Source organism: Cantharellus anzutake (genome assembly GCF_015039405.1).
Source record: "Cantharellus anzutake strain C23 chromosome Unknown EI90scaffold_39, whole genome shotgun sequence".
Classification (NCBI taxonomy): Eukaryota; Fungi; Basidiomycota; class Agaricomycetes; order Cantharellales; family Hydnaceae; genus Cantharellus; species Cantharellus anzutake.
The window spans coordinates 715,091-739,368 of NW_024066989.1; the positions used below are offsets into that span (position 1 = coordinate 715,091).

Below are 24,278 nucleotides of genomic sequence, written 5' to 3' on the forward strand. Positions count from 1 at the left end.
CAGTTGTGGCACGTGCCCTTCGGATGCAGATCCATTGATATCCAGGTTGCTTCTACCTCTCTCCTCTGACCCAAATAGTTCCAGGGAACTTGCAGCGTCTGTGCGCCAATGGCAACACCCGCGGAGGTAAAGAAGACAACTCACTCTCCAAGTATGCGCACTCATTTCGTTTTGCAGGAGTTTGAATCATTACTCAAAGAGGTCGTGTTGAGCAAAAGGCTCTCGGCATCCAAGATGGCGAAATTGTCTGAATTCTCTGCGAGCCATATGGATGTACGTTCATGGCGACGGTTCTTTCATGAAAAATCTTAGTGCTCATCGCCCGTCCCAAACTGGTCAGATCGATGCCCAGATGGTTTCTGCAATGTATCGAACGCATAAAACTCTTCAGTCGTGGCAAAAACTCTCTAGTCTCTATGTCTTTGATGCTCTAGCTCGTACAGCCAAGACGCTGGTTACTAAAGGGAAACTTTCTCCCCCGTCTCAGCAGGGGAAACCCAATGCCGCTTCATTCCTACTGAAATTAGAAGGCGTCTTAGAAGGGCTTTTTAGAGACCTGATCAGTATCACTGATTTCCCTGAAATGAAGGTGGGTACTCGTATCAAAGCACCGCGTCGTCGACATGCTGGGTTCCTGTGTCAGCGAGGCGCGGGGCTGCGGTCTTTGTTTTGTCTTCGTCCCCCACGCGCTCGTTTGAATCTCATTGTTGTTTTCAAATTCTTAACCTACAGGATAAGATGAAGAAAGTCCTAGACATATGGATCAAAGCGGGGACGTTTCCAACAAGAACACTGGATCTACTATCGCAGATTACACTGGGGACTCCTATGGATCAAGGTGCTTATCTTTTGCCTTTTGTTTTCCCAAGTACATTCCCTATCAATGCAATATGCATTCCTCGAGACTCCTAGTAACCATTCACAAGATGTGCAAGAGACTGAGAGTGTTTTTGTTGCGGTAGTTCCAGATCGTACCTCTGCAGTCTCAGATCCGAGACGTTCTGCAATGCCGCCCGCTATGAATGAAGCAGTGAAATCAGTAACGCCACCGGCAGCGCCAACACCGGCATCGAACCAGTCTGGTGTTTTACCACCAGCGTTACTGGCACTGTTAGGAGCGGCGGCTCAAGGGACGCCAAATCCTGCTCCGTATGTAATCCTGATCTTCAAGGACGTAATCTCGTAACGCTCATTCGATTTTTTGATATTCCGCTCAGATCACCAACTTCGGCAACATCCGATTCCTCTTTCGCGACCCAACTTGCTCTACTTCAGCAATTGGCAACTGGTGGCAGCATCAATCCTGGTATAGGTCAACCTTCGACGAATGCGTCGAGCTCTCTCGCTCGCGCATCGTCTTTATCGTCTACGTCTCTTGCACATCACACGGCTGTTGAGGGTGTAAATAATTTCCCCACCAACGGGCAACAGAATGATTTTCCCAAAAAACAATCGCGGTTCTCGTCCCAGACCGATAGTCACTTGAATCGAGATGATCCTCCCTTAACCAGCCGTGATGATTATTACGGATCAGAACAACGAGGCGAATATGGTAATAGACCCCATCGCGACCCACGTAGAGGGCGAGGTGGTGGCGTCGCCTCTGGTTACGGTCAAGGGAGAAATGAGCGTTCGCCACGTTCAAGTAGCCGTTCTCGCAGTCCCAGACCGAATAGGCGTGAGGATACGAGAGGAGGCCGTCTACGTGGGCCGGGGGCATACAGTCCACCTCGCAGGAATATAAATGAGGATGGATACCGCAGCCGTAGTTCTAATTCGTATGGAGGGTCGGGTCAAACAAGCAGTCATATGGATGACTATTCTCAGCGGGCTGAAGGGGATGGAGATCGCGGGTATCGATCGCAGCCGGGTTCCGGTCGCCGGGGCCGCCGGGGAGGAGGCCCACAACAACAACAAAGTCGGCCCATTCCAACTTTCGAATCAAATGCGGAGTCACCCGCACCTGCTCCCATACCAACATCATTCGACGCCTCCCTTCCTTCCCCGAACTCATTCCCAAGTTCGGATGCTCAACAGTTAAATCCGCGAGTGTTGAGTGTGCCAAACTTGAACGAGTTTGATTTCAGCACTTGTGACTTCTCTAGGCCTGATTCGTGGGAATCTTTAGCTGCATCGTTCGAAAAGACTCATGGATATATTCCAGGTCAAGAGGAGTTGATGCAACTGGTAATGATGGTGGCGGTGAACTCAATGCCGGTAGATCCGGCGTCCAATGGGACGTTCGACACCGCTAGTGCGGAGAATCCTCAGTCCGGGGATAGTAACCAACCTGCATCTCAAGAGCCGGTATTGGATGTTGATGGGGCGAGGCTGGACACTCACAGAGCCACACAGGAGCCTGATCCGGTCAAGGCGGAAGCTGAATATTTAGGTTCGAGATTGGATACCCACAAACCTCTGGATGACCAGGTTGCGACTGAGGAGATGGTTGATCGGACGGAAGCTGCTTCTGAGGCGGGTTACTCTAGATCATCCTCGATGCAGATGAGTGAATCGCCAGATCCCAATGACTGATTTTGGGCACGGGAATGGAGGTTGGAAGCTTGGTTATGTAGCAGATGGACTGCAAGAATCCTTTTTCTGTGTGTATATTGTTGGGCATCATGTTGACTTGATCTGCGCACACCTATGTAATACCCTTTGCAATGTTGGACTTGAATCACGAGTTCTCACGAGGTTACTGTGTCCAAAGTCCCTCAAAAGTCCCTCGTTGAATGGGTATACCAATGATTTGGACAGTGCGTTTCCTTCAAGAAGTTTGATCAGATGGATAGATGTCGTTCGAGCCAGTGGGTTAGCCGCCTTGGTTGGGATCGTGATAGGAAACATGATCTCTCATGGTAGCCGTGTCATCCCGCACGGAAGGCGTAGAGGTAGCGGGCTGGATCGATGACTGTTTGTTCTATGTTCGTTCGCAACTTGGATGATGTTCTTCCCAAAAATTGTCACCTGGTAACGATCTCGGACACAAGAAAGCAGATAAATAATAAAACAGGCAGCTGCCTGAAATGGCTGGAGGTGGATCAATGCTGTGCAACTCCAGGGTCGTTTTAAAACTGTTTATGTAGGAAGGTTGTAACATTCTGACAAAGGCATTCTGTTTACAGTTGTAGATGCCGAAGTAGGCAATTTTGGCAACAACATTTCGTTGGAGCACCGCTTGAGGGAGCTCCGCCCGGACTGCTACTAATATATTCCGCCATGGCGGAGGCTCTTGTTGACCAAGAAGGCCCCCTGCGCGACTACTTTCAAGGTGTGTTAGTATTATACCCTTCTCAACTTCCATTTCGTGACGCGTACTCTAGCAGTTGGCGACTCCCTAGGGAGAACAATACCAGGAGGGCTTGACGTCGTCCCGGAACCTAATGAGACTGAGGCCCTCGACCAGACGACACTATTGCACCTTGTAGTCATATTCCTAATGGTAGGAATCCCCTGTGATGTCCTTGTGGCCCCTCGACTGATGCGTTACGATCAGGCCGGACGTTCTTTGATAATGTCTTCCAGCGCCTCTAACAAGGAATTCGCAGAACGCTTCAAATATATAATTATCTCATCATCCATCCTGTCCGATACAGTTGCGTCTGCGGAACATCCAACGGAAGGAGATTTAGATGTCAAACCCAAAGAAAGTGAACTAAAGGAGACCCGTCAGCATGAGAATGAACCACCAAACTCCAGCTCGTGGGCTGCGCCGGCTTTACTTGCGGCTGCATTTGCTCTCCAAAGTCCCATTGCCGTTCTCGCAGCTGCTTCGTGGATATTGCAAACATTTTACCAACCTAGCGTCGATATGGGCCATGAGGTTCCATCTGTTTTCGACAAGGTGAGTACATTTTATATTGTTTCAAGTGCCTCAGGCCACTGAGTCTAGATCCGTACTGCTAGGTTTTAAGCGCCGTCACTGCGCTGGTCAATACAAGTGAGAAATTCGATGCGATTGCTGCTCAAGCATTACGGTCGATAGAAGAGGATGAGCTCAGGTATATTTCCTGGGCTATGGTCTAGGGAAGCATCATTATTAACAAATCTGCCTCCAGGTTGGTTCACCATCCGGCCGTAGACAAACTTCGAGAATCCTTGCTTGCAACTTGTGACACAACGAAATCCCAAATTGACAACATACGGCGTCTTTTCGGGCCTCTGACATCTGAACTCGAACTGAAGATGCTTTCGGAGATGTACTCGCCCATTCCCAGCACCCCGATTCCGTATCATCGTCGGCATGCGTCTTCTGTGCACCAGGGTCGGATTGAATCTTCCTCCAAACGTGCATCATGGGGCGGATCGAAACGTACCCTCCAAACTCCGTTACGGAGGCAATTTGCTTCTGAAGGGGATGCATCCTTTGATTCGGAAGAGTCTCCACTCAGCGCCTCTTCTGTAACAAGGGATGCAGAGGAAAACTATGATGGTGAATCATTCGGGACGTCTGCTCTGAGCATTCAACGGCAGCGAAAGGGAAATCCTGCGATGGGGAGGGTATTGCAACCTTCCATCACCCCTCGCAGTGTCGGTATTCCAGCTCTGCCGTTCGATGGCATGTCGCCATCGCATCGCATCTCGCCCTTCACCGCCCCTTCTTCCTCGATGCGCCGATCAGGTTCGAGCAGAGATCAGTCTGAACGAAGGCATGGCTCGGTGGACTCCTTAAGAATCAATGTTCAAAGCTGTCTTGCTAGTCGAAGATATGCAGCCTCGCACTTGCTAGCCTTGCGGTTCAACGAACTTCCGGATGATACCTACTGGGAGGACACTGTTGAGGTCATCACTCTACTCACTAGCGCTTTGGGGGAGGCTTCAAGCCTCATATCCTCGTCAATAGAGGAGACAAACATAATGATCCTTGCGGACCAGGTTCCCACTCCGGCTATTAGACCGACAATTCCTGGCGGCATAAGACGAATCAGTGACATCTTTCCCTTGCCGTCGAATCAGCTCGAGTCATTTGCACCCATGCCCGACAATCTCGCTATGTTTGCTGCCCATATGGATGCCATGTCGGCTGCCATCGACAAGGCCAAAAACCACCTGCGTGCATGCGTAGGCACCCTTCAAAGTCCCCCTACGTCTCCTGATGGCGTTGAACTCGGTCAGGGTGAAATTGAGCGGCTCCGGCGGAAGGTTGTTACGGAGTACTCGGAGATTCGTCGGCACCTAGGCCATGCAATTAAGGAATGTGAACGGGGACGCACTCCGTTGGTGTCGGCATTAAGTGCAGGCGATGATGAGGACGACTTGACGTCAGACCTTTCGCGGCTTCCCGATCCTCTTCCACCTTCCCAAGAAGACTCACCTTACAATCCTCGTAGTTCGCACGAAGAAGGGGGAACACATTCATCTCCTCGATCCTCGATCGTTTTCACCCTGACTCTGCGGCAGCAGAGTCCAGCGCTCGTATCGTAGACGTCTTCGATGAAGATAAGTCGCATTTCTACATGCCGGGTGATCCTTTCCACCTTCCGCCAAACCAGCCTGAGCAAGTGTATGAAGGTGAGAGCGAGGTACCTTTGTTTGCCCGTGAACGAAGCAAGCTTTCGAGGGAGGAACGAGTCGCATTGGCAAAAAAGTATCGTGCTTCGGGGCGGAGAGGTGTTCCGCTTTCCCTCGTTACGAAGGATGATTCTGAGTTCGATTCTGGCGGAGAGAAAAGTTGGGGGCCTGGGGGTGACGTTGTACGAGAATTGAAAGATGTCATTTACTTGGTGGGCGAGAAACGGAGAGGGAAATCTCTCACCCTACCCCTCAGCCTGAGGTCTCTGATCTTGGCCGTTTGGATTCACCTACAAGTCGATCCCCAATACCTTCACGCGCACCACCTTCACTACTCCCTGCTCTCTTGTCGCCCACACCAACCGGTGCCACCTCGCCATTATCCACTTCCAGTGACGGATCCAGGTCACCTTCACCTATTCCTTCGCCTGTTTCTCAGGTACCGTCAGGTATATCTTTTAAACCTCTTCCGCCGATTCCCAAAAGGCCCTCAAGGCCAACACGCCCTGTACCCTCTTTGCCGCAGATATCCAGTGTTGTTCCACTGGAGGCTGAAATTCACAGTCCTCGGAGCTCATGATATAGTCTTAATGATGGCAGAATATTTACCTTTACGTCACTTAACGACTCTCTTCTTCGTGCATTCATTACTTTTAAGGATTCTTTGTTCACCCCTCGTCGTCTTGCAAGTCTGTCTAATCTTCATTATCTACAAATAACGAGTATCCTAGGTTTATGGATAATGTACAAATGACCCCAAAAAAGTATTGTCCGTTTGTGAATCCTAAGGGCCTATGGTACTGATTATCATCCCATCGACATCTGGTCCTTCATCGTCTACGCTGATAGCGTCCACGTCCACGTCCACGTCATCCAATCTCCGTAATTCGTGATCATCCAAATCGTCATCCCGTACACTTTTGAGCCCTTCACGCATTTCTCTCTGGACACAAAGGTATTCCGCGAAAATGATTACGAAAAGAGCTCCGATACCCATGATGAACCAGAAGAAGAGAGAGGTGGGGAAGGATGAGGAGTAGTAGGATGTAAGGATGAAATGGTTGAGGACGAGGGTGAGGGCAAAGTCGAGGATGTATCTTGGTCGGCGAACGATGTGGTAGAGGTACCATGTACTGTATAGGGATCAAGATCAAGGATGGAGTGAGGACAGAATGCGTAAATGTCATATCCTAGGGGGGTGGTATGGTTACTCACTCGGCAGCGCAGGCGAGTAGCCATGCAAATGCGATGATCCAACCTCGTGTCGGATCACTAGAGCCAGGAATCAAGATGGAGTTGGATGAAGGAGCAAGCGTCCCATCATCTGTCGAAGGACGCAGGAGTAACAATGGGTCTGACGATAAAGATGTCGAAGCAGATGAGACGGATTTTAAAAAACTGTTTTTCCAGCCTCCCAGTCCAGATTCACCGGCGGCAGCTTCAGATTGAGAGACGCGAACAACTCCCTTCCATGCACTCTCGAAAGGATCCCAACCTCCACCACTTACGCCCCTACCGACGGTGGGCCGACTGGCCATTTCTCTCCAATCCATGATCATTCCGACGGTCGTTGCGCCGCCATTGTAGTACCGAAGGGATAACGAAGTGGTGAAGAGGTAGAGTAATGGCGGGAGAATGACACAGAGGGTTAGGTAATGTAGTGATTGCAGTGATATTATCTTGGGTAAAGTTCATGTTGAGCCTTATGAACGACTTCAACGCAGTATAAGCGCCTCACCTGGGCGATGAGCAATACTGGATCCCACATCCAAAAGTTATCAATGTTGGATAGCACAGCCACAATGTGGTCAGGAACGTGACGGCCGCACCAACGGTTCGACGCAAACGAGCGTTTTTTTCCATCCCCGACCCTTAGCCATTGCGTAACTCCGACATGTCTTCACAACAAGAAGAACCCATTCAGCCAAGTGGTGCTGCACCGGCTGAAGTCTTACCGCCGACGACACGTCGTGAGGATGAGGCTGCCCGGAAAGATCGCACCTTGGCGGAGTTTATGCTTATGTTGGATGAGTATGAGCCCCTGGTAAGTTTTGATCTGTGGTCGTGATCCCTCTCCGAGTGATGGGTAAGCTGAAGTTCTGATAACTGAATACATCGATTTGGCAGATCCCGAACGAGGTCACGGATTACTACCTTCAACGGGTCGGATTCGAGACTGAGGACGTTCGATTGTACGCTAGTTCTTTCGTTTCCCCTTTTACAGCGTTTACAAGATAAAATTTCCATATAATCGGCAGAAAACGGCTACTCTCACTTGCTGCTCAAAAATTTATATCCGACATTGCCTCCGATGCATTCCAGCACGCTCGTGTGCGAACGAATGCGACGCCATCAGGTAGACAGAAAGCTCCAGAGAAGTCACAGAGTGGTGCATCTGGTGCAGGTGGAGCTTCGGGTTCGTCGAGTTTAGCAAAGGTCCGTTACACCACATCGTGTTTGATTTTTCCAAACAATAATGCGTATATAGTATGGGTGTTCTTCTTGTAAATGTAGGACAAGTCCAGAACGGTACTTACTATGGACGATCTGGGCTCCGCTTTGGCAGAGTATGGGATCAATGCCCGCAAGCCGGAGTTCTTCCTATAACTCGATGGTCCCTTTAACTTATTCTCATCGCAACTATGCATGCATCGTTATTCGTACATCGTATGTATCCCTTCGCCTGGCCTTATATGCTTATGTGGGAAATATGTATTGCTTGCCGCACATCATCGCTATATATCATTTGGTATTACTGGACGAAGACGGCCCCGCACGTACCCAAATGAAGGATACATGCCCTCGATCCGAAGTCCTCTGAATACAATTTCTAGTGTCAAAACACGAACCAACAAACTGTCACCCACAGACTCAAATGTGCGCCACCGTCCGAGTATTGGCCAAGGATCCTTGAGTTCCCAAGGAGATAGAAACAGGCCACCGTTCGACGTCGAAACACTCAGGGTGACTGATACCTCCTATCGATCGATCGGTGTTAGGTACATTTACTCATTAGTCATCTCTATGTTGCTTTGTGTAGTAAGAGGCTCTCCCCTTTGGGGAGTGGGGAAGGAACCTAACCCTGCAACTACGTTTTCGAGCATCGAGTGTGTTACTTTCTTGGCGATGACTGTAACCCGTTGTACGCTCCATACGCCCCAACGGCCCGAACCGGCCCTCGTTTTCATGGCCACCCGCACATGTTATCGCAATGGTCAAGCACTTATCATGTAAAATCGTCAACCTGCTGAGATGTATTCGACATTTGTTCAAAGTGAATGACGCCGGTGCTTAATTTCCGAGAAGCGTCGTAGGCCAAATGTAATTTGAAATCCAAAGTCGCGTATCTTATAAAGCGCTTGAACATGGGGTCGATATGCCTATGCCCTGCCTGGCCAGTCCACAGTTATAAAGCATATGCTAAACCTGCATTTGGTGTGCTCGTACCTGCACTCGACCGGATCCGACAATGGCAACCGCTCTTATCAGCGTCCTTCTCGCCCACAATGTTTATTCAGCACCCATCCCCCCTCCCAATGTGACTTATTTCCTGAAAAATGTATCTGATGATTGCAGCGATCTCCGGAATTGCCGAACGATGTGGGGCATCGTGCATAGCTGTCTCCTTACCATATTTGCTTGCATTTGCACCCAAATATACCACCAGAGTCCTACGATGGTATCAGGTCGATTATACTGCGCGTTGGCCTGATGATGGCTTCACTGGTTTCACCGGAGGCCATTCTGACGTTTGCATGGTACCAATTCTTGTTGTCTCGGAGAATATCCGAAGAATGCCAGATGGTCAAAGGTGTGTCCTGAACTTGAGAGGAAGTTAGGAAGGGACGAGGCACTGACTTGGACCTGTCACAAAGGATGGACCTTGACGCATCATTGTCGTCATGGTGGCTTCTTCGACCCATCAAAAGGAAAGGAAGTAGACCCGAACGACTTGCAGCGATACAACGACATAATAGAGAACACCGGGATACTAGAAAGGCCGCAATACCAAAGAAAAAAATCCTTGATAGAAGCAAAGGCGATGGGTTTTCGAAATTTCTCGTTGTCCTTCAACTACTATGGTTTATCGCTCAATATGTCGGACGATGGAAAAGCCATTTGCACAGATCGCAACTCGAGACAATGACACTGGCGTATGCGGCATTAAGCCTCCTTGTTTACGTGTTGTGGTGGCATAAACCCGTTAACATTCGACTCCCAATCCATGTGACACAACAGTCCCGTTCCGTTCCTCTGACTTCCGAGGCAAACGTCGATCGACCAACACTAAAGAGACTCATGCAAATCCGATGTTCCTCATGCGGGTGGATGAGCCTGAGGGGTTGGAACTCATTTCCATTTTGGCAGCCACTGGGATGATCTTTGGGGGAATCCATTGCCTTGCATGGTCGTTTCCCTTTCCGACATACAGGGAGATGATTCTGTGGCGGGTTTCAGCAATATATATCACGGTGGCTCCTGTCTTTCCAATTTTCACCGAATGGTTTGAGGAACGTATCAATGACAAAATTGGTGGCGTTACAACAGCGCTTGTTGCACTTGTTTACGCTGCTGCGCGGATCATACTCCTTGTCCTCACATTCAGCTCTTTAGCTTCACCTCCGCCTGATCTATACCAGACTCCGTCTTGGTCATCATTCCTCCCGCATTTTGGATAGCTGTGTATTTAAAATCCAGGTTGTTGCGTAGATGAGTCTCTTGCTTGACGTGCCTGCTGTGGGAGACACAAATATGTGCGAGAGTGTGTCAATCGACAATCGGATGGAGGAGTACACGGGTCGCTCAGTTAATTTGGTTTAAATTGCTGCCATTTCGAGTTATCACCTGCAGCCCCAAATCGCCGCTTTTTCGCTTTTTCGAACCACCCATGCCATATGTAGAAGCAGAAACAATTCTGCCAGAGAAAAACTCGAGCAGCAGCGGCCTGTTCAATTCAATTTACGAATCCCATCGGGCACTGGAAGGCAGATTGAAACGAGGGAGTAAAATCAGATAGTAGGAAACCGTCACAGAGTACTTGTAGGATGTGCAAAATCCAGGATAACTACCGGCATTGGCTACAATGAATAAGTAACAAAACGATATGAACCTCACCTCAGCGATGAAGGGGCCAGGTGCATCGATCATGGACTGAGTTCGGACTGCGCCGGAGACTCGATTTTTGAGAATGCGTTTGCGACGCCGCTCGCAGAGTGATCAAGGCGATGATGTGTGTGTCGCATGATGGACAAATGCACTTCCGTAAGTTATCGGAAAAGAATTCACGGTGGTCGACGGGGGGGTGCAGGCGTTGAAAGCTTTTGTCCGTCCAGATCCTTGATCATGGGTGAAGGCGCAATTGCTAGCTGTGCTCGCTTCACTTTGTGCTTCCAGAGGGATGGAAGGCTTAAAAATCACCCAGGGTGAGTAAGAATGATTGGCTAAGCGAAAGTGACGATGGTGACGATGGCCGCACCACTAGTTCGTCTTTCTCCTTCCATTTGTCCTCCGACGCACCCGATGGAGTCTCCGGAGTTCGTGTGTGAAGAAGCAGTGTCATTATCTTCTGTCCAACTTGAATAGCAAGTTGGCGAAGAGAACCCGCCTCTGCCAATTGTCTGCCTACTTATGTGGGAATATGTATTGCTCGCCGTGCATGCATCATCGCTATATATCATTCAGCATTTGGTATTAAGCAGGCTCGTTTCTGACCATCGCACTTTGCTTCCTGTCCCGCATTCGCCCCGCCGTCTGATCGAGTTGAAAGTGGCCCGGTTTTCTTTTTTAGCGGCCTCACCCAAACAAGGGATACATACCTCTGAACACAGTTTCTGGTATCAAAACACGAACCAACAGATGGTCACCCACAGACTCAAGCCTGCACCACCATCCGAGTATTCGCCAAGGATCCTTGAGTCCCTAAGGAGACAGCCTGAGGTTATAAGCAGGTCGCCGGTAGTACTGCTTTGGGCGTCGAAACCGCCAGCAGGGTGACTGTCAACTGATACTTCCTAACGATCGATCGGTATCTCAGGTTCATTCACCCTTCATGTAGTGTCAAAGAAAGAGGTACGTCCGTGATAATGACTGAACTAACAGTACTGCTCGGGGCGCTAGATAGTACCCTAACGGCCCGAACCGGCCTCGTTATCATGACCGCGCGCCATTAGAAAGGAACAGCTGGTAAATGAAGCGCGGTGCTTACATAATTTCTGAGAAGCGGCATTGAATGCAATTTGAAACCCCTGGAATTGCCTCATGGTTGATAAAGCGCTGAACATCGGCAGTACCCCATTCCACATTATGTATAAAGCTTATACTCGATCTGTGCTTGTACCTCCATCTAATGGCAACCGCTCTGATCAACGTCCTGTTGGAATATCAACGCTCATCGACAACAGCCGAGCTGCAGCGTGGATTGGGGAGTCTTTATTTTAACTTAATATCGTCGTGACTAACAACGACTATACCTTTTTGTTTCAGAGTCGCGGTACCACGCGCTCCCAATTTACTTTGTCTTATATCGCTAGTTGTCACAGACAATCGCTTTAAGCGATATTGGCTCCAGTCGTATAAGTTACGCTGGACGCCGTAATTTTTCTCCCTCCCTCAGTTCTCTATTTCGAGACTGAGGTGATACCATTTCTTTCCTATCTGTGTTTGCGCATAACTCATTGTATTTTCATGTTATAGTTACGTGCGATAGGTAAACATCTTAATACTAGTTCTCTATTTCGAGACTGAGTTACACGCGATAGCTCCTATTTCATTAGGTTGTGATCCCAGCCATGGCCACCTCAAACGATAGTTCTAAGAATATTTACAACATCGAGAAATTAAAGAACGATGGTCGTAACTATCGAATGTGGTCTATTCGCTGCCGCATGATTCTCGTCGACAGAGCACTCTGGGAATTTGTCGATCCCAGTTCCAAAACCTCCGACAAACCTTCCTCACCTTCCTCTTCCTCACCTTCCTCTTCCTCATCTTCCTCCTCATCGTCCTCTAGCTCTTCTGGCAAAGCGGCTGCTACTTCCCCTGATCCTGCTGTTGTCGAATGGGATAAGAAAAACAGCAACGCCCTTACCCAGATTGCACTCACCATTGAAGACACCCCTCTATCTATGATTGAAGGGAAAGACTCCGCTAAAGAAGCCTGGGTTGCCCTGTCGAAACGTTACAATGGAGTTGGTGCACAAGATGCAGCTAGAGTGATGACTCAACTTCATCATTACCAACTAGACGATTCCAAACCTCTTGAGCCTCAGCTGATCGAGATGCGGGGACTTCGCGACCGACTGACTAGTCTTGGCGATACTTATACTGACGCCAAGTTTGCTATGATAGTGTCCGAAGCACTACCAGAGTCGTATGATACCCTTAAAACGATAACGTTGGCGGATCTCGACGACGCATCCACGATTGCCTGTGACAAACTCATCGCTCAGATTCTCCGAGAAGAGAAACGGAAATCCAAACCTAGGTCGTCTACCGCTCTAATTGCCAAATCTGGAAAGGTTGCTAGCAAAGAGTCAGATAAGTCGGACGGGAAGAAATCTAAAAAGACTAAAGATCGCCCACGTTGTACAAACACTAACTGTAAATGGAGGTTGGGACACACCTTCGAACAGTGTTGGGCGGAAGGTGGTGGATCTGAAGGCCAACGGCCGGCAAAGTCGAGTGATAAACAAGCCGTGAAGGATAAGAAGAAGGACGCCAAGATCGACCTTTTTCTGGTAGAAGAACAGGTGGCGGTTGCAGGGAGCGATCGTGCACGGATGACTGAATGGGTTATAGACTCTGGGGCGTCATCACATATCTGCGCTAATCGCAATTGGTTCTCTTCATACTCACCTTTACATCCTCCTCGTCCTGTCTACCTCGGCGACAAACGTGCCCTTTTTGCCACTGGTCAGGGCCAGATCGAAGTCATCCTCCACAATGGGACCGAAGATCGTTGCGTCATCATCACTAACGTTCTCTATTGTCCGAAAATCGGTACTAACCTTCTCTCCGTGGCACGCTTGACCTCAGTTGGGATACAAGTTCATTTCTCCGTCCACAGTTGCCGGATCCTCAATCCAAACGACGAAGTACTCGGCATTGCCAAGACTTCTGGTGGCCTTTATAGGCTACCTTGTATCGTAACCGGTTTAGATTGTGCGTACATCAGTAGAGATGTCGAGGACGGGAATGTCGAAGCCGCGCTGGTTGCTCGAACAACCACAGCGACAGCGTCTCTTGATGTTTGGCATGCCCGACTCGGACACATCTCGACGCAGTCGATTCTGAAGATGGTCCGGAGTGGAATGGCCAGGGGAATGGAAGTGATCGGGGATGGGAAGGGAAGTTCTACCTACTGTGAAGAGTGTGAAGCGTCAGGCCATACACGTTCCCCCATTCCAAAGTCGACACTTACCCGTTCTGACGAAGTTCTTGGACGCGTTTTTTCAGACGTATGTGAGGTACAGACCGTGACACGTGAAGGGTATCGATACTTCATCACGTTCGTTGACGACCACTCGCGATATCTCACTGTCTACCCTATCAAGAAGAAGAGCGACGCCCTCGAGAAGTTCAAGGAGTTCCTGGCTCAAGCTGAACGTCAATGCGGGAAAAAGCTGAAAATCTTACGTACCGATGGTGGTGGTGAGTACTTCTCTAACGACTTCACCCAATACCTCAAAGACATCGGCATCGTCCACGAGAAAACCAATCCCCACACCCCCCAAGAGAATGGCGTAGCCGAGCGTGTTAACCGGACTCTCGTTACGATGGTGATTGCGATGCTTGAAAGCGTCAAATCCCTTGTTGGACGGACCGCTTGGCCATACGCACTCAGGCACGCTGCACTCGTCAAAAACGTCGTTCCCCATTCCGCCCTTCCTGATGATGTTTCTCCCTTCGAGCTATGGACAGGCAACAAACCATCAGTATCCACGATACGCACCTTTGGATGCAAGGCTACTCTTGCTGTTCCTGAAGGTCAACGGGATAAACTTGCTGCCCGGTCCATTACGGGAATCCATCTAGGTCTCGCCGTCGGCAAAAAGGCCTTTGTAATATACGACCCCGACGCTCGAAAAATCCACGAGTCTCGCGACGTCCACTTCTTCGAGGGTTCACCTGATTCTGAACGTGTTACGATTGAATCTCCTGTGGTGGATTCTCTCTCGCATGTGGTTGACAGGGGGAGTATGGTTGGATCTGGTAACGGGGAGGTAGAAAGGGACAATGATGATGATGGACAAGTGGATGGATTGAATAGTGTGATCGGTGGAGATGTCGGGGAAGAATCCGTACCGGAGGGACCGCGACGATCGAGACGTGAACGACGCGCGCGCACGAGAGATGATGACGATCGATATTTCGTGAGTTCCTATAGCCGATCCAATCAGCCCCATTCCACAGACACCCAACCAGTGGGCGAATCCCACACCTACGTCGCCCAATCCGATATTCCACTCACCTACAAAAGCGCCATGAACCGCCCCGACTCTGACGCCTGGCTCGAAGCTTGCCAAGACGAACTATTGTCCTTGAAGGAAACCCGGACCTATGTTCCGGTTAGTACTGACGAAGTTGATGTTCGAAATGTCGTCGGTTGTCGTTGGGTATTCGCCTTGAAGAAGGGAGCGGACGGCTCCGTTGAACGTTACAAGGCAAGGATTGTTGCTAAAGGTTTTGGTCAAATCTTTCAAGTTGACTATGATGAAACTTTCGCACCTGTGGTCAAATGGGTCTCTATCCGGATCCTACTCGCCATCGCCGCGCGACTCGATCTCGAGGTCCACCAAATGGATGTGAAGACCGCCTTTTTGAATGGCGATCTCCAACATACTATCTACATGGATCCACCAGCGGGGAGCGCGGACTATGGGAAGGAGAATGTGGTATGGAAGTTAGAGAGGAGCCTGTACGGTTTGAAGCAGGCCTCGCAGGAATGGTACAAAAAGGCTAAGAAAGAATTCGCGAAACTCGGCTTCCTCCGGTGTGATTCGGATCATGCCGTGTTCATTCATCGTGGGAAGGGACATGTCTTCTGCATTATCGCGCTATATGTCGATGATCTGATGATCTTATCCAACGATGTCAAGGTTCTTAACGCCAAGAAGTCTCAACTCATGATGGCCTTCAAGATGAAGGATCTCGGGGACATTCATTGGTTTTTAGGACTTGAGATCACACGCGATCGATCCCGGCGCCTAATCTCAATATCCCAGACCCGCTATGTAAAAGACATTCTCTCACGTTTTGGTTTTGCTGACTCTCGTCCGATTTCCACTCCCATCGCATCCAACTTCAAACTACCCCGTCTCGATGCCCCTGAAGTCAATGTACGCGATTATCAATCCCGAATCGGTAGCATCATGTACGCGATGCTCGGTACACGTCCTGATATTGCGTATTCAGTGGGCGCGCTGAGCCAATACTCCGCCAATCCTGGGAAGGAACATCTCGCCGCCGTTAATCGTGTATTCAGATACTTGAATTATTCACGGAACTACAAGCTAGTCTATAACGGTAAAGTTCCCGATGATGATTTTACAGGCTATTCCGACTCCGATTGGGCGGGTGACTCGCGCGATCATCGATCCATTTCCGGCTTTGTGTTCAAGATTGCCGGCGCTGCCGTCTCTTGGAGTTCAAAGAAACAATCGTCAATGGCTCTTTCCAGCACAGAAGGTGAATACATGGCATTGACTCACGCGTCTAAGGAAGCCATTTGGATTCAGCAATTTCTTGGCGACATCCTCAAACCCCCTTCTATTCCTCACACCATCCTCGGCGACAATCAGGGTGCTCTTGCCCTTGCCGCTAATCCCACCTTCCATGCGCGGACTAAACACATTCGCGTCAGACAACATTTCATTCGAGAATGCGTCGACAATGGAGACGTAGAGCTCGATTACGTCCCGACGGCCGATCAGGTGGCCGACGTTCTTACTAAAGGACTTGCGCTGGCTAAACACGACAAGTTCACCAGAGGTATGGGAATTATCGATGGTCATGATCGTTGAGTGGGCGTGTTGGAATATCAACGCTCATCGACAACAGCCGAGCTGCAGCGTGGATTGGGGAGTCTTTATTTTAACTTAATATCGTCGTGACTAACAACGACTATACCTTTTTGTTTCAGAGTCGCGGTACCACGCGCTCCCAATTTACTTTGTCTTATATCGCTAGTTGTCACAGACAATCGCTTTAAGCGATATTGGCTCCAGTCATATAAGTTACGCTGGACGCCGTAATTTTTCTCCCTCCCTCAGTTCTCTATTTCGAGACTGAGGTGATACCATTTCTTTCCTATCTGTGTTTGCGCATAACTCATTGTATTTTCATGTTATAGTTACGCGCGATAGGTAAACATCTTAATACTAGTTCTCTATTTCGAGACTGAGTTACGCGCGATAGCTCCTATTTCATTACGTCCTTCTTGCCTCCAATGTTTATTCGGCGCCCATCCCCTCTCACAATATGACTTGTTTCCTGCAAAATGTACCTGTTGATTGCAACGATCCCCGGAATTACCGAACGATGTGGGGCATCGTCTATAGCTGTCTCCTTACTGTGTTTGCTTGCATTTGGACGGCAGTGCACCCAGATGTACCACATTCCGATGGTGATGCCGAGTTCATAGGATCGCGCGGTGGCTCGGTGATCCTTTCACTGGTTGTACCGGAATGGACTCTGGTGCCTGCATGGGAAGAATTCGTGATGTCTCGGAGAATATCAGAGAAATACGAGATGGTCGAAGGTGTGCCCATAAATTTGAGGGGAAATGCACAAGTTAGGAAGGGACGGGGGCACTGACTTGTACTTGCCACAAGGGTGGACCTCGACGCATTCATATTTTGTTGCTATGAGTGGTTTCTTCGACCCGTCAACGGGAAGGGGTGTGAACACGAATGAGTTGCAGCAATACCCTGGCATAATCGAGAACACTGGGAATACTAGAAAGGTTGCAATAACACAGAAGCAAATTCTCGACAGAAGCAAAGGCGATGCGTTTTCCAAATTTCTCACTGTCCTCCAACTACTATGGTTTATCACTCAATATGTCGGGCGATGGGCAAGCCATTTGCACATATCGCAACTGGAGACAATGGCGCTGGCGTATGCAGCATTGAGTCTCGTTCTTTACGTGTTGTGGTGGGATAAACCCGTCAACGTTCAATTCCCAATCCATGTGACAAAAGAGTCCCCTTCCGAGACAAATGCCGATCAACAAACACCTAAAACGGAGACTGATGCAGATGCAGATCCGACGTCCCGCGTAGAGGCGTCTGAGCCCAAGGGGTTGGAACTCCTCTATATATCGGGAGTCGCTGGGATGGTCTTTGGGGGAATTCATTGCTTTGCATGGTCATTTCCCTTCCTGACACACACCGAGATGGTCCTATGGCGGGTTTCAGCGGTGTATATCACAGTGGCTCCTGCCTTTGTATTGTGGATTGCACGGGCTAGGAGTAATCGTGCCAGTAACGGTATTACTGTGTTTATAACTGCAACACTTGTTCTTCTTTACGCTACTGCGCGGGTCACCTTGGTCGTTCTCACCTTCACTTCTTTGTGTTCACCTCCGCCTGATTTATACCAGACCCCATCTTGGTCATCATTCTTCCCACATTTTGGATAGCTGTGTATGTACTGTGCCTCAGGTTAAATTTTTTTTTTACAGGACAGCCTGATGTTGACGAAAATCGCTGCATGTTTACAATCGAACATGACCTGAGATTCAAATCCATGAGATCACAAGTTACACATAAATAAACACAAATGGGTCTTGCATTCCGTTTGCTCCTTACCTCTCCCTACATCAGTCGTCGTTCCTTTCCCCACCTCACCCCACATCACTGTACTGCATGCGAACTAGAAACCCGGCTAGAGGTTCTCTGGATATTGTGTCAGGTTATCAAACCCAGGCGGGATCTCGAGCGAGCGCAAGCGGTTGTTGACCATACAGTAAGTGATGACCCAGTGCTTAGAGCCGCTCAACCAGCAATCCCTGAAATTCCACACCATAAGAAGGATCAAGGTCCAGGCCCTCAAGACATTGAAACGTCGTCATCTCATGAGAAGCCATCCAACAAGCATAAAGGGGCCAAAGGGGATCGACCAGCTGTCGATGTATATCTTCCATTTGGGAAAGCGCGCGACAGAACAAACCTCCGAAAGGCGATACGTCTTTTTAAATTCTGATTGACATGCTTATCCCTTTGTTAAGCCCCTTTCCCATCCCTGCGGTGCAGCTCGAAAAGCTGAAATTGCCAGAATAGAAGCCGATATCCGAAATTTACCGCGAGAGAACATGTGAGTGACTCCATAATCAGCGAGAGAGAGGTCATCCGTAAACGATAAGGGTGCTGGTTCAGATGGTTTGGAAATCGGGTTTGAGTAAAGTGATTACTCTGTGGCCGAACCACTCGGCCTGCTGGTGTCGATGGTTGAGTTGGCTTGTCGGAGCAGGTGCATCTGACGTGGCTGTCGTCACGGAAGAGATGGAAGGATGCGAGAAAGTGGTAGATGGAGCACTGGAGGCTTTCTAAAATCCATCTAGATTCTTCATGAATGAAAGCGTAATGGCTGTGCTCGTTTCACTTTGTGCCACTTCCAGAGGGAAGGAAGGTTTAAAAGGCGAGTAAGAGTGGTTGGCTAAACGAAAGCGACGATGACGCACCTGATGGAGCCTCCAGAGTCCCTCGTGTGTGAGGAGGCAGCGTCATTATCTTCTGCCCAATAGCAAGAAGAGAACCTGCCTTTGCCAATCGTCTTACCAACCCTCGGCGCCCCAGTATTGCAGCTTGCGCAGGGGAGTCAGTGTAAAGTCCTTGAGGGGCTCGAGGATTCGGATCATTAACTAGCACTGGGTCTTCTAGAGTGATGGTTGTAAGACCGATTGTTGGTGCTGGGGAGGCTGGGGCAGGGATGGCCTTGTTGGGGCAGGGAGGGGTTTTTCTGGTTTGGAGGTTGATTTTGTGGGTGTGCTGAGGGCGATGCGTTGGCGCCCACTCCTAGAGTCGGAGCAGCAATCTATAGCATCCGGCGCCCGAGTAATCGTCGTGAACTGAAACTAGTACGAGCACGGGAACGTATTCTCTGACATCGTCCTAGTTGGAATGAGTAGTTGCTTCCCGGACACGGCAGTCCATGAGCTCGACCCGGTAGACATCGTATGTATCCCTTGGTAGAGGATGTTGTTGTTGTTGTTGTACTCTATTTTGTTACCCCGCGGCCGCGTTTGTACGTGGCAGTGCGGCTAGCCCGACTAATAATTACATCTGAATGTACATGAGGGGCTCGTCAATACAAGGTAGGGTTGTCTGGTTGGTGTGGTCGGGGTGACGGGGTCCTCTGGGTTGTGATGTCTGGGTTTAAGTCTTATCTGGGTATTAAAGTTGCACCACTCAGTGCGGCGGCTCGGTTGGGATGGCAGTAGACTCTAAAGATATATTTGTCGGTGTAAATACATGTAAATACACATCGAGACAAGTATGGAAAGTGCACAACACCCGTTATGACTTGCTCCTCCAACACTCCCCCTCAAGTCATGATCCAAAAATATTCAATGAATGTGGAATCAAGTAACAACTTGATAGGAGAGGTTGATAGAAAATTGTCCATAGGACAAAAATGAATGTAGAAATCATTACCATATTCAATATGATGAGCAACAAAGGTGTTGGCTGTCATAAAGACTATGCCAATAAAGAAATGTTTGATGGCCTTATGATTCCTCCATTTGCTGTGCCCTTAAATCGATGACCTCCCCCTCAGCGTCCTTCTTGGTCGCATTATACCACCCACTCCTTATTATCAATGCCCTTAGTTAGGCAGCTCCCCCTCCTTCTATGACAGCTGATTGAAGCATAGCGACTATTCTCCCCCTCAGGTGTTAGGGAAAGGGGCATGTGTGATGGTGGTTCGGATTGGTCACAGGGCGATTGTTGGAAAGGAATTGGATTGTGCACGAAAATGATCGTAAAATGGGCAAATGGGACATGAATGGTAGTTTTGCATGAGTTTTTTGCTCACATATGTCTTCGCTTCAAAAGATCCTTGTCCTCAAAAGGGAATCTTAGTCCCCCCCCCTGCATGCATTGAAAAGCGGGTCGCGCTCCATAGCTATTTGCATCGGAGTCGCTGATTATAAGCTGACTCATAGGACGCTGCCGCATTTGTAGATGTTGCAGTATGTGATTGTTGATTTATTGAGGTGGATTAAGGCCGGAGCCAATTGGTGTGATAGCGAGGACGAAAACGGGAGGTGGAAGTGGAAATATTGCGCATTTTTATAAAGCATGGTCCGGAGCCAAGCTGAACCCGGTCCTGTTGAATTTGCATCATGCCCCCAGCCCAAGGGGTGTGGAGTCAACAGTAAAATTGCTTGAGGCGATGTTAAGGGAGTATATTGCATGCATAAAAGCCGCAAGAATCGCGCGCGCATGTCCAAATCAGTTCCTAGTCCTCCTCTCATTCATGTGGAATATATCAGTCCCAAAGAATAAAGATCCAAAGGATCAGCCCAAGAGATCTCCAAGTCCCTCCTGAGAGCATTCCATGCTTCAGAGGGTTGTGGTTCGCAGCGCAAAGACCGTGGGAATTTTATGACGTGGCACGACGGAAAATAGAGAAGGAGTGGTAGTCTGTGCCGCATTCCCAGTGTGAGGGCTTCATCCAAGGGGCTTGCAATCAGCCTCAAATAGGGCTTTCCAAGATTGTATCTCAGCCTTGGGTTTTCCAAAGATGCGTGCCTTTTCAAGGACTTATCGCAGACAAACTTGAAGTCTTCCTCATAAGCCACTTGAACCTGGCCAGGGTGCCACGAGAGTCATGTGGACTTATACTTGAACCGACCCAGGTGAGCCGCTCTGGGCTCATAACCTAAAGTTGCACCACTCAGTGCGGCGGCTCGGTTGGGATGGCAGTAGACTCTAAAGATATATTTGTCGGTGTAAATACATGTAAATACACATCGAGACAAGTATGGAAAGTGCACAACACCCGTTATGACTTGCTCCTCCAACAGGTATGCGTGGGGGTGTAGTGATGTCTATGTCACTCCTCTCTCCCTATGGGGGGTTACTGGTTGGGTACTCCTGTTTCCTGTTCCCCCGTTCGGAGTCATTCTCTGTCCGTTCTTTTTGTCGATGGCCCGCGACTTCTTGATGAAGTCTGCTAGTCTAAGAATGCCTTTGGGCTTCCCCATGAGGGTCGAAAACCTGTTCTGACGGCCCCGGCCCAGTACGTGTCTATGTTTCTTAAACTGTGGGCATACCTGAAGGATGTGCTCTCTCGTCTGGTTAGCTGCTCCACATGTGCACTCTCTACTCTCTGTGTGAATACCGAACCGGTGGTAGTATTCGCCCAGGTGTGCGTGGCCGGTGCGGAACTGGACCAGCCTGCTGAAGGTTTTTCGGTCCAGCGATTTGAACCTGGTGGTGGGTTTGATCGATGGGGGGATCTGGTTTGCTGTGTGGAATCCTGATCGGATCGGGGTGGGCGTGCTTGCCCAGCGTTCCTTCCAATCTTCTTCCATCTCCTGTTTATGCAAGCTTTCTACAAAGGATAATGAGTGGTAGCGGGGTCTGTCCGGGCTGAGGCGAGCTCCCTCTTTGGCCAGCTCGTCTGCGCGTTCGTTGCCCTTGATACCACTGTGGCCGGGGCACCAGCTTATCGCGACATTGAGGTCGTCTCTGTCGTCCAAGAGCCTGCACACTGTCTTCCTAAAGGTCCGGGTGTGCTCTTGGGCTTTTCCGGGTTTCCCTTGGAAGATGCGGCCGATCGCGCTCGTGTTGTCTGAGTAAAATACTATGTTTGACGGCTTGTGGGTGTTCAGGTTTGGTAGAGGATGGACCCCGCATGCATCAAGCTAGGGTAAACATCGAACTCTTATTTGATGAGCTGCATTAAGCATGCTCGTTCTGACCATCACACCTTCTTTCAACCTTCCCGGAATATAACACGGTTTCTAAGTATCAAAATGCGAACCAACAGATGGTCACCCCACAGACTCAAACGTGCACCACGTAATATTGCTTTGGGCGTCGAAACGGCCAGGGTGACTCCTATCGATCGATCGGTGTCTCAAGTTCATTCACCCTTTATGTGGTTTCTAAGAAAGAGGCACATCCCCTTCGGGGAGTGGGGAGGGGACCTAATTTGCGGGGAATGCATTTTCTCACATCGAGTGTGAGAAGACCGTGGCAATGACTGAGCTAACACTTCTCAGGGCGCTATATAGTGCCCCAGCGGCCCGAACCGGCCCTCGTTTTCATGACCCGCGCGCCATTGAAAGGAACAGAGACTGGTAAATGAAAGTACGGTGCTTACATAATGATACATAATGAGGAGCGCTCACAAATGCAATTTGAAACCCCTGGAATTGCCTCATGGCTGATAAAGCGCTGAACATCGGCAGTACCCCAGTCCACATTATGTATAAAGCTTATACTCGACCTGTGCTTGTACCTCCATTCGACCGGATCTGATGGCAACCGCTCTGATCAACGTCCTTCTTGCCTCCAATGTTTATTCAGCGCCCACCAACCCTCACAATATGACTTGTTTCCTACCTGCTGATTGCAACGATCCCCGGAATTACCGAATGATGTGGGGCATCGTCTATAGCTGTCTCCTTACTATGTTTGCTTGCATTTGGACGGCAGTGCACCCAGATCTATCACAATCCTATGGTACCTCGGTGTTTAAATCGCACGTTAGCTTGATGATCATTTCACTGGTTGTACCGGAGTGGACTCTGGCGTTTGCATGGGGTCAATTCATGATATCTCAGAGAATATCAGAAAAATGCGAAATGGTTGAAGGTGTGCATAGAATTTGAGGGGAAATGCACAAGTCAGGAAGGGACGGGGCACTGACTTGTACTTTCCACAAGGGTGGACTTTGACGCATTCATACTTTGTTGTCATGAATGGTTTCTTCGACCCGTCAGAAGGAAGCGTTGTGGGCCCCAATGACTTGCAGGAATACCCCGGCATAATTGAGAACACCGGGGATACTAGAAAGGTCGCAATAACAAAGAAGGAAATTCTCGACAGGAGCAAAAGCGATGCGTTTTCGAAATCCCTCATTGTCCTTCAACTACTATGGTTTATCACTCAATATGTCGGACGATGGGCGGGCCATTTGCACATATCGCAACTCGAGACAATGACGCTTGCGTATGCGGCATTATGTCTCGTTCTTTACGTGTTGTGGTGGGATAAACCCGTTAACATTCAATTCCCAATCCATGTGACGCAACAGTCCTCTCCGATGAATGTCAATCAACCACCTAAGAGGACTGATACAGATCCAATAGTGTTTGACTCCAACGAGTTGGACGCCCCCATATTGGCAGCCACTGGGGTGATCTTTGGGGGAATCCATTGCTTGGCATGGTCATTTCCCTTCCCGACACACACAGAGATGATTCTATGGCGGGTTTCAGTGATATCTATCACAGTGGCTCCTACCTTTCTATTATTGATTGTATGGTTTGCTAGTCACAATATCAGTGGAAGTATACTAGCACTTGGTCCAGTTGTTTACACTGCTGCGCGGGCCATCCTGGTTGTTCTCACCTTCACTTCTTTGCGTTCACCTCCGCCCAGTCTATACCAGACCCCATCTTGGTCATCATTCTTCCCGCATTTTGGATAGCTGTGTATGTACTGTGCCTCAGGTTAAATTTTTTTTTACAGGACAGCCTGATGTTGATGAAGATCGCTGCATGTTTACAATCGAACATGACCTGAGAT

The 24,278-nt window shown here is 49.2% G+C and overlaps 8 protein-coding genes across 8 annotated transcripts; 7 read left to right on the plus strand and 1 right to left on the minus strand.

Moving 5' to 3' along the window:
- Positions 1 to 153: 153 nt before the first annotated feature.
- Positions 154 to 912, plus strand: EI90DRAFT_2927460 (uncharacterized protein; the record flags this gene model as incomplete). The annotated part of the gene is made up of 3 exons (XM_039054940.1): positions 154 to 273; positions 341 to 589; positions 733 to 912. 3 exons carry the CDS (start codon positions 154 to 156, stop codon positions 910 to 912), a joined length of 549 nt encoding a protein of 182 aa, XP_038913797.1.
- A 2,184-nt stretch (positions 913 to 3,096) lies between these two features.
- EI90DRAFT_3067059 (uncharacterized protein) lies at positions 3,097 to 6,297 on the plus strand. The gene is made up of 7 exons (XM_039060997.1): positions 3,097 to 3,274; positions 3,327 to 3,445; positions 3,500 to 3,847; positions 3,910 to 4,004; positions 4,062 to 5,379; positions 5,409 to 5,726; positions 5,771 to 6,297. The coding sequence occupies exons 1-7, from the start codon at positions 3,223 to 3,225 to the stop codon at positions 6,092 to 6,094; spliced, it is 2,574 nt and encodes an 857-aa protein (XP_038913798.1). The 5' UTR covers positions 3,097 to 3,222; the 3' UTR covers positions 6,095 to 6,297.
- EI90DRAFT_3156096 (integral membrane protein S linking to the trans Golgi network-domain-containing protein) lies at positions 6,200 to 7,696 on the minus strand. The gene is made up of 3 exons (XM_039066033.1): positions 7,253 to 7,696; positions 6,730 to 7,193; positions 6,200 to 6,647 (listed from the first exon to the last, which is right to left on the minus strand). Exons 1-3 carry the CDS (start codon positions 7,280 to 7,282, stop codon positions 6,299 to 6,301), a joined length of 843 nt encoding a protein of 280 aa, XP_038913799.1. The 5' UTR covers positions 7,283 to 7,696; the 3' UTR covers positions 6,200 to 6,298.
- Positions 7,502 to 8,152, plus strand: EI90DRAFT_3067062 (transcription initiation factor TFIID 23-30kDa subunit-domain-containing protein). Its single transcript, XM_039060998.1, has 4 exons — positions 7,502 to 7,558; positions 7,642 to 7,706; positions 7,773 to 7,950; positions 8,029 to 8,152. Exons 1-4 carry the CDS (start codon positions 7,529 to 7,531, stop codon positions 8,119 to 8,121), a joined length of 366 nt encoding a protein of 121 aa, XP_038913800.1. The 5' UTR covers positions 7,502 to 7,528; the 3' UTR covers positions 8,122 to 8,152.
- EI90DRAFT_1685008 (uncharacterized protein) lies at positions 7,866 to 8,910 on the plus strand. Its single transcript, XM_039052037.1, has 2 exons — positions 7,866 to 7,950; positions 8,029 to 8,910. Exon 2 carries the CDS (start codon positions 8,161 to 8,163, stop codon positions 8,746 to 8,748), a length of 588 nt encoding a protein of 195 aa, XP_038913801.1. The 5' UTR covers positions 7,866 to 7,950; positions 8,029 to 8,160; the 3' UTR covers positions 8,749 to 8,910.
- Positions 8,911 to 9,246: 336 nt separating this feature from the next.
- On the plus strand, positions 9,247 to 10,195 carry EI90DRAFT_3067066 (uncharacterized protein; the record flags this gene model as incomplete). Its single annotated transcript, XM_039060999.1, has 3 exons — positions 9,247 to 9,325; positions 9,390 to 9,786; positions 9,810 to 10,195. Exons 2-3 carry the CDS (start codon positions 9,391 to 9,393, stop codon positions 10,191 to 10,193), a joined length of 780 nt encoding a protein of 259 aa, XP_038913802.1. The 5' UTR covers positions 9,247 to 9,325; position 9,390.
- A 6,797-nt stretch (positions 10,196 to 16,992) lies between these two features.
- Positions 16,993 to 18,224, plus strand: EI90DRAFT_3067072 (uncharacterized protein; the record flags this gene model as incomplete). Its single annotated transcript, XM_039061000.1, has 2 exons — positions 16,993 to 17,272; positions 17,346 to 18,224. 2 exons carry the CDS (start codon positions 16,993 to 16,995, stop codon positions 18,152 to 18,154), a joined length of 1,089 nt encoding a protein of 362 aa, XP_038913803.1. The 3' UTR covers positions 18,155 to 18,224.
- A 4,663-nt stretch (positions 18,225 to 22,887) lies between these two features.
- On the plus strand, positions 22,888 to 24,202 carry EI90DRAFT_3067083 (uncharacterized protein). Its single transcript, XM_039061001.1, has 2 exons — positions 22,888 to 23,342; positions 23,414 to 24,202. Exons 1-2 carry the CDS (start codon positions 23,006 to 23,008, stop codon positions 24,178 to 24,180), a joined length of 1,104 nt encoding a protein of 367 aa, XP_038913804.1. The 5' UTR covers positions 22,888 to 23,005; the 3' UTR covers positions 24,181 to 24,202.
- Positions 24,203 to 24,278: the final 76 nt, after the last annotated feature.

Excerpts from the sequence above, each read along its gene's own strand:
- EI90DRAFT_3067059 (XM_039060997.1), top strand. The coding sequence starts at position 3,223 with ATGGCGGAGGCTCTTGTTGACCAAGAAGGCCCCCTGCGCGACTACTTT. Across the intron at positions 3,275-3,326 it reads CCTGCGCGACTACTTTCAAG|CAGTTGGCGACTCCCTAGGG; the intron begins GTGTGTTAGTAT and ends CGCGTACTCTAG. Across the intron at positions 3,848-3,909 it reads TTCCATCTGTTTTCGACAAG|GTTTTAAGCGCCGTCACTGC; the intron begins GTGAGTACATTT and ends CCGTACTGCTAG.
- EI90DRAFT_3156096 (XM_039066033.1), bottom strand. The coding sequence starts at position 7,282 with ATGTGGGATCCAGTATTGCTCATCGCCCAG. Across the intron at positions 7,194-7,252 it reads CAGTATTGCTCATCGCCCAG|ATAATATCACTGCAATCACT; the intron begins GTGAGGCGCTTA and ends ACTTTACCCAAG. Across the intron at positions 6,648-6,729 it reads CTACTCGCCTGCGCTGCCGA|TACATGGTACCTCTACCACA; the intron begins GTGAGTAACCAT and ends ATCCCTATACAG.
- EI90DRAFT_3067062 (XM_039060998.1), top strand. The coding sequence starts at position 7,529 with ATGCTTATGTTGGATGAGTATGAGCCCCTG. Across the intron at positions 7,559-7,641 it reads TGGATGAGTATGAGCCCCTG|ATCCCGAACGAGGTCACGGA; the intron begins GTAAGTTTTGAT and ends TCGATTTGGCAG. Across the intron at positions 7,951-8,028 it reads GTTCGTCGAGTTTAGCAAAG|GACAAGTCCAGAACGGTACT; the intron begins GTCCGTTACACC and ends TTGTAAATGTAG.
- EI90DRAFT_1685008 (XM_039052037.1), top strand. The coding sequence starts at position 8,161 with ATGCATCGTTATTCGTACATCGTATGTATCCCTTCGCCTGGCCTTATA.
- EI90DRAFT_3067083 (XM_039061001.1), top strand. The coding sequence starts at position 23,006 with ATGGCAACCGCTCTGATCAACGTCCTTCTTGCCTCCAATGTTTATTCA. Across the intron at positions 23,343-23,413 it reads AAAATGCGAAATGGTTGAAG|GGTGGACTTTGACGCATTCA; the intron begins GTGTGCATAGAA and ends ACTTTCCACAAG.